Source organism: Nannospalax galili, unplaced genomic scaffold (genome assembly GCF_000622305.1).
Source record: "Nannospalax galili isolate Female #2095 unplaced genomic scaffold, S.galili_v1.0 scaffold451, whole genome shotgun sequence".
Lineage (NCBI taxonomy): Eukaryota > Metazoa > Chordata > Mammalia > Rodentia > Spalacidae > Nannospalax > Nannospalax galili.
In genome coordinates this window covers 1,765,513-1,773,425 of record NW_008331662.1, presented here as the reverse complement: position 1 = coordinate 1,773,425, position 7,913 = coordinate 1,765,513, and the positions used below count along the sequence as shown (strand labels likewise).

The 7,913-nt window shown below is 37.7% G+C and overlaps 1 protein-coding gene across 1 annotated transcript; it reads left to right on the top strand.

Annotated features, from left to right (window-relative positions):
- Window positions 1-592: 592 nt before the first annotated feature.
- Window positions 593-901, top strand: LOC103728849 (uncharacterized protein C8orf59 homolog). The gene has a single exon (XM_008826845.2). It carries the CDS (start codon window positions 599-601, stop codon window positions 899-901), a length of 303 nt encoding a protein of 100 aa, XP_008825067.1. The 5' UTR covers window positions 593-598.
- The last annotated feature ends 7,012 nt before the right edge of the window (window positions 902-7,913 follow it).

Sequence of the window (7,913 nt, the reverse complement as noted above, 5' to 3'; positions counted from 1 at the left end):
TTAAAAGACTAACTGAGGGCTGGAGAGATGGCTCATCCGTTAAGAGCACTGACTGCTCTTTCAGAGGACCCTGGTTCAGTTCCCAGTACCCACATGGCAGCCAACTGTCCTACCTCCAGTTCCAGGGGACACTCTCTTCTGACCTCCACAGGCATTGCACAACACGGGTGCACTTACACACATGCAGGCAATACACTCACACACATAAAATAAAAATAATAAAAAACACTGATATTCAGAATAAAGATTCAACAAGAACATAACTCAAGAGTAGCTCATAAAGGATATGGTTAGTAATGGAAAGATGTTTAATTCATTAATTATTTGAGAAATGCAAATAAAAACCATAACAAGATCAAATACAACCATTAGAGAGGGAAAGATTTAAAAAAAAAGACTGACAATAAGAAGTATTAGCATGGTTAAAGATTAACTCGGATGTTTTTACACTGGAGGCAGGAATATAAGATGATATAGTCACTTTGGAAAACAATGTAAAACTTTCTTTAAGAGTTAAATACATGCCTTCCTGTGCCCTGTGTTTGAGACGGTGTCTCTTGGATCCTGAGCATTGCCGTTTGGTTCCCAAGGTCTGACAATGGCCAAGAACAAATCAAAAGGGCAGAAGTCCAGGAATGTATTTCATATAGCCAGTCAAAAAAACTTCAAGGCACAAAACAAAGCAAAACCAGTTACTACTAATGTTACAAAGATAAACATTATGAATGATGAAAAAGTTAACAGAATGAACAAAGCTTTTGTAAATATACAGAAGGAACTTGCAAACTTTTCAAAACGCCTTTCTCCTAAACCTGTGCCAAAAGGGCTGATTCCTCAGCAGCAGCACCATGAAAATGAGCCAGCTAATGTTAATGAAGCTACAAGGTTAATGGTGCAGTAGTAATAGCGATGTATCAAATTTCCCCCAAAAGATCAATAAATTAAATATTTTATACAAAAAGTTATATACCACTGTATAATCATTAATTCTTTTTATTAATTTTTATTGAATTTCATACAGTATATTGATCATATTTACATCCTCTCCCACATCTGCACTCCCCTTACTAAACCTCCACTAAATTTCTGTACTCTAATACACACACACACACACACACACACACATACACACACACACACATAAAGGCCTATAGTGTCAGGTTTGTGTCTCCAAATGTCCTTCAATGTGGGTTCATCCACTGGAACTTGATCCACCTGTTAAGAGTCTCACCCTTAAATGAGACTGAAACGCCCCTTCAGCCATCTGTTGATCAATAATTCCTTAGGTAGGGTTGAGGTTTCTTACCCACTTCCCAGTGTCTATGCTGGGATTTTGTCTGGTATGAGCTTACATGGGACTTGTCACTCATTGCTGTGACATATGAGTAACCAGCTCTCTGGAAAACTGTTTCTTTGTGGTCACTTATCTCCTCTGGCTCTTATGGTCTTTCTGCTTTCTGCAATGATACCTGAAACTTGGGAGGCAGAAGTTTGATATAAGTGTCTTATTCAGGGACAAGCAGTGGTCTTATCAAAAGTGACTTAAATGGGGCCATCTTGGCTGACAGGGAAGAGCTCCTCTGGTGTCTTATAAAGTGCTCCAGCTCACATCTTTTGGAAGCGTTGAAGCTTAGCACCAGCCACAACAGCAAATGCAGGGCTTTCTCCACTACTCACCTGCATACCCATCAAGAAAATGAATTATTTTAAAATTGGAGACAAATGAGGTGCATGTGGCATTGCAGACATCGTAAACGTGTTCCAGTTAATGGACTTGCTGGGTGCTTCCTCCTATAATCCTGTCATTTAGGAATTAATCCTTGGAAGTGGAGATGGAGAATTTTTAATGTAGCTATTGAGACTGAGTCTTTGCTCCGTCTCCCTTTTCTGCTATGGCAGTTGTGGGCATTTGAGGTGTGACAGGGTACTATATACACAAGGCTCTGAATCGAGCTGGAATACCAGAACATTCTGAAGTCAGGCATATGGCACAGTGGTCGAATGTGATGGCATCACATCTCATGTCCTTTATCCTACTCCTGCCTCTTCCAGTCTCGAGAAGTCCAGTTGCCATTGCTGTTTTCTGTGGATTTTCTGTTAAGCCTTGGATCACAGAAAAAGCACCAAGAAACCATGCCCAACGGAAAACTTCAGGAGAATCATAAAATGGGCCCATTTTGCCTGTTCAGAGGGGAAAGCTGGGTGCATTGAGCTAATGTAGGTTGCTGTATCTGATGACACATTGTAAATATGATGCTTTTCACACACACACACCCTTTTTTTTTTTATCATAAATGTAACATTCAAACTGAGCATCCCTATTATACTGATTGGTAAAACTGAAGAAAAGGAATAAAACACTGATTTACAAAACAACAGGGATGAATCTGAATATCATTAGACCAAATGAAAGAAACCAGACACAAAACAGTACATGATGTATGAGTCCATTTGTGTAAAGCACAAACTATTCTGTAGTGGTAGAAAGCACTATGGCGGTTGCCTGAGACTAAGGGCAGACAGGGCAACGGACTAAAGGAAAGGAGGAATCTTGGAGGTCCTGGAAATGTTCTGTAGTATTTTCTATTAGGCTGATGACTTCTTGAATATATGCAACTGTTATAACTCATTGAGTTGTATGTTTTAAATGGATGCAATTCAGGGTACATAAATTATTCACAGATTTTATTTTAAAAAGATAGGAAGGCCTTTTCCATGTCATTCTTCTGGCTGCAATGTATTTCTCACTCAGTACCAGTTGTAACTCACAGATTCTGGCTCTACATTCTGAAACCATGCCTATAAAAGCATGCAAAGAATATTTATGCCACAACAGTCCCTTGAACAACTAAGAAAAGCCAGTGATTTTCCCAAGTTTTTTCTTCTCTGTGTGCTGTCAGTCTTCATCTTTCCAACCAGTTCTGTTAGATATTCATTAGTCTTGGGCTTCTTAGTTTTCCTCTTTTCCCATCTTTGAGCACACTTTAATTTGTCAATAGTCCTTACAGAATGAATCACCTGAAATTAAAGGCAGCACTCTGGATGCTATCTGCTAAGTTTTCTCTAAGAGAAGCAGTTAGAGAAGTAAGAGCTGGGAATTGGGTGCAAGGTGATTTGAATTCTCTGGCTCTGTCAGTGATTATTTTTTAATCTTAAGAAAATTAACTATTATAGAATTTTCAGTATAATAAAGAAGTTTAAATTACTTATTTGGCTTAAGAGTTTACCCAGTTTTAGAATCCAGAAATGAAAGTATAGGTAAGAAACTTTGGCTAAGTTTTCTCAATTAGGGAATATAAATGAAAAATAAGTTGTTTATAAGTATGCGTACATGTAGGTTGTTTTGTGACTTGAAAAGAGTCATTTAGTTTTGTATCAGATTTGTGTCTGGAGGGTTATACATTTGTGTATGCATCAAAACTCCCTACTTTGGGCCGTAGAGATTTTCCATCCATGTGCTTTAAACTCATAAGAACAAATAGTACACTTAATCTTGGCCAAAAGGTCAGGAAGTGATCCAGTCATATGCTTTAGACCATGATTTGCTATACAGTTTCTGTACAAAGGAAAAATTCAAAGCAAATGGTAGCTTGGATGTTAGGCTGGGGAAAATAAAATATTAAAAATTTCAGAGCTGCTTAGAGGATGCTATGCAATATACATTTTTTATGCGATTTGTGTATAAGAATTGTTGATAAAGATGCCACCTGAGAGTGAAGTCAAAAGAAACAAAATGTTTTTCATACTTCAAGGCTATCCTAAATAACAGTAGATGCAGAAAATATAGTGGGAATTTGTTCAAATATTTTTTTGGACAGGGTCTCTCTAGTCTCAGCTGGACTGGAACTCACTATGTAGATCAGGTTGGCCTCCATCTTACAGAGATCTACCTGCCTCTGTTTCCTGAGGGCTGGGACTAACGGCATCATGCCCTGCATTTGTTCAAAGATTTTAAAAATACAATTTTTCTAATTGCACCATTTAAACAATAGCAATAAAAACCAATGCCAATGTCTATTCATGGTAAATACAAGTGTGTAGACAAAGTTCAGGGAAGAGCAAGTAAAATCATCATATTAGATATCAAATGACCATGTTAAGGATATTTCTTGAGTGACAGAAATTTTCAACTACCTCTTTCAAGTGATACTTTTTTAAAAAGTTATTTATTTAATAACCACATGATTAGAAGCATTCCATTACAGCATTAACATATTCAATAAAAATTTACAGAGGAAAAAAATGCATCTCTTTCGAAAGTGGATGTAAATTTTTAAGTTCACAGATGGATTAATACAGTTAAACAATATTGAACTCAGTATAAACCCTATAAGACATAAAATTGAATGAGGTTTTAACCTTTAAAAAAGATCTCCATTTCATTTTAAAATATACTGTTTCATACAGAAAAACTCATTTTTAATGGTACTAACACTTAGATGTTTGCTCATGCATCTCTAATCTTATGTATCTGATTATTACTAGTCACAGTTTGTTACTTTCTGAGATCCACCTGAGCATGGATATAAAATCATTGGGTAGATTTCAATGGTAATTTCAATGGAGCAAATTTTTATGCTTCTTCCTCAAATATAACTCATTTTTTATTTGTTGATTTTTTTGCGTGTATTTCATATAGAACATCCCAAACCATCTTATTCATCTATATACCACATCCCAAATGGCACCCTCCCATAGTTCTCCCCCACCCCCAACTGGAGCCCATACACTCTGTAATCCCTGTTACTGTTCACTGTATTGTTGGCACCCCCAGCCATTCACCAGTGCTTGTCCATCTGCTGAATCTAGTCAGGCTATCTAGAGTTCCTTGTTTTAGGAAGATCAGCACTTCCTCATCTAGCACCAATCATAAGATTGGGGTCTGCATTCATTTTCCCAGTTCTATGCTGGATTACTGTCTGGGAGTCTTTTGGGCTAACCTGGCCAATAACTCAAAGGAAGATATCTCCTTTTTGGCATTGTTTCTTGTTATGTAGCTTTTAGCTATACACATGGACTCTTAAAGAGTTATATTGATCCCTTTAATCTTTGGTTATACTTTCCTTTTGGGTGTTTAAGACCACAGACTTGGCCCAGATAAACCAATTTATTTTTACTCTTAAGGTCATTTGAGGATCTGTTCATCAGGGGTCACATGGGCCCAGGAGGAGCCCCTGGCTCCTTTCTCTTAGCAGTTCCATCTATGTGAAAAGTCAAAGGTCCTGCTTGAGTATGGCTGGCTTCACTTGGAAGCATGGAGGAAATGTTGACCCTCTGTGTTGACCCTCCTCTTTGTAGACTGGACATTGGCTCAAGTCCGTTTGGTGGGGTCTCCATGGCCTTCTTGATCAAGAGGACAGGTGACTCATCACAGTTACAGGACTTTTTAAGAGATGCTCATAGTCCCCTGGAGATTAGTCAACCTAGGAGGGCAAGGAGCAAGAACTGTCCTTTATGTCCCTCTGACCAAATTCGTATAGGCCTCAAAGTATGGCTGTTAGAGATCCAAGGTTAGTTCCACCAGTCTGGTACTTTTAATTACCATATGCCATGTAGATAAAGCTTGGGCAAAGACCAAATATTTTCAGATAAACCTTGCCTAGACATGTATTATATTCCTTGAGCTAGTTGTATCTATAATTTGTCAGTAGGTTGTTCAATTAATATGGTTCCCTCTGGTTTTTTAAAACTAGCTAGGCATTATCTCTCTCATTGTATAACCCTTCCACCATGGTTTCCCCTTTTAAAGTATACCCACTTTCCCCATTTCTCCCTTAATAATACCCTTCTCCTATGGCCCCACCTCTCTTGAGCTTCTTTTTTCCCTTAATTCCCAAGGTTCCTTGTATAACCCTCCCTCACCCCTCCCCCTAAAATAATCACACTTTTATCCATATATCCCGTCTTAACACCTGTTTCCTACTGTTCTTCTCTTTCAGATTCTTTCTTTTTCCTTTACCTCCTTGGTTCCTTTTAATTATCCTTTCATTATCCTATTCCTGTACTTATGTCTGGATACATACTCAGTTATCAGGATTTGGTGCTGGGATCCACATATAGAGAGAACATAAGTTATTTTTTTTCTAAGTCTGTGTTACTTCACTTAGTATAACAGTTTCTAGTTCCATCCATTTACCTACAAATTTCATGATTTCATCTTTCTTTACTGCTGAGTAAAACTCCTTCATATAAACGAACCACATTTAATTATCCACTCTTCAGTTGAGGGACACTTAGTTTGTTTCCATCTCTTAGCTATTGTGAAAAGAGCAGAAACAAACATGGATGTACAAGTGTCTCTGCAATAGGATGTGTTCTTTGGGTATATGCCAAGGAGTGGTATAACTGGCTCAAATGGCAGGTTCGTTTGTAGATTTTTAAGAGTTCTCCACACTGCTTTCCATAGGGGTTGAACAAGTTTGCAACCCCACCAGCAGTGGATGAGTGTTCCCCTTTCCCCACATCCTCTCCAACATTTGGTATCATTTGTTCTCTTGATCTTAGCCAGTCTGACTGGGGTAAGGTGAAATCTTATGGTGGTTTTAATCTGCAATTCCCTTATTACTAATGATGTTGAACAACTTTTAAGATGCTTCTTAGCCATCTTTATTTCTTTTTTTGAGAACTCTCTGTTCAGCTCCTCAGTCCATCTTTTTATTGGGTTACTTCCTTTCTTGATTCTTTGTTTTTAAGGTTCGTTATATATTCTGGATGTTAAATCTTTGTCAGATGTGTTGCTGATGAAGATTTTTTTTCCCATTCTGTGGGTTTTGTCTTCACTTCCTTGGTTGCTTCTGTTGATGTACAGAAGCTTTTTAGTTTAATGAGGTCCCATTTGTTGATTCTTGACCTTGGTTCCTGGGCAGTTGATATCCATTTTAGAAAATCCTTTCCTACACCTATATCTTGTAGGTTATTGCCAGTGTTTTCTTCTAACAGTTTCAGAGTTTCACATTGAGGTCTTTGATCCATTTGGAGTTGACTTTTGTGCAAGGTGAAAGATAGGGGTTTAGTTTCATTCTTCTACAGGTGGAGAGCCAGTTATGCCAGCACCATGTGCTGAACATGTTGTCTTTCCTCCAGTGAATGTTCTTGGCACCTTTGTCAAATATCAGGTGGCTGAAATTGAATGTACTCATATTTGGGTCTTCAATTTTGTTCCATTGATCTATGAGTGTATTTTTGTGCCAGTACCATGTTGTTTTTATGACTATAGCTCTGTAATACAGTTTAAAATCTAGTATAGTAACCCCCCCAACATTGCTCTTAGTGCTCAGTGTTGCTTTGGCTATCCAAGGTCTTTTGTGTTGCCATATGACTCAGGATGTTTTTTTCCAATTCTGTGAAGAAAGTCATGGGGATTTTGATTGGCATTGCATTGAATCTATAAATGGCTTTTGGCAGGATGGTCATTTTCACAATATTAATTTTTCCAATCCATGAGTATGGGAGGTCCTTCCATCTTCTGATATCTTCCTCAATCTCTTTCTTTAAAGGTTTAAAGTTTTCATTGAAGAGGTCTTTAACCTCTTTGGTCAGGTTTATTCCAAGATATATATTTGCAGCTATTGTGAAAGAGGGTTTCCATGTACTCTTTCTCTGATTGCCTGTTATTGGTATATAGAAAGGCTACAGACTTTTGTAGATTAATTTTGTAACGTGCCACTTTACTGAATGTGTCAATAATTTCTAGGAACATTCTGATGGAATTTTTGGCATTTCTTAGATAAAATATCATATCGTCTGCAAAAAGGGATAATTTGAGCTCTTCTTTTCCAATTATTACTCATTTAATTTCATTCTCTTGTCTTATTGCTCTTGCAAGAGTTACAAGCACTATGTTAAAGAGAAGTGGAGATAGTGGACAGCCTTGCCTGGTTCCCGATTTTAATGGGAATGCTTCCAGTTTTTCT

What these genes read in the sequence shown, in the direction of transcription:
- LOC103728849 (XM_008826845.2), top strand. Translation starts at nt 599, where the DNA reads ATGGCCAAGAACAAATCAAAAGGGCAGAAGTCCAGGAATGTATTTCAT.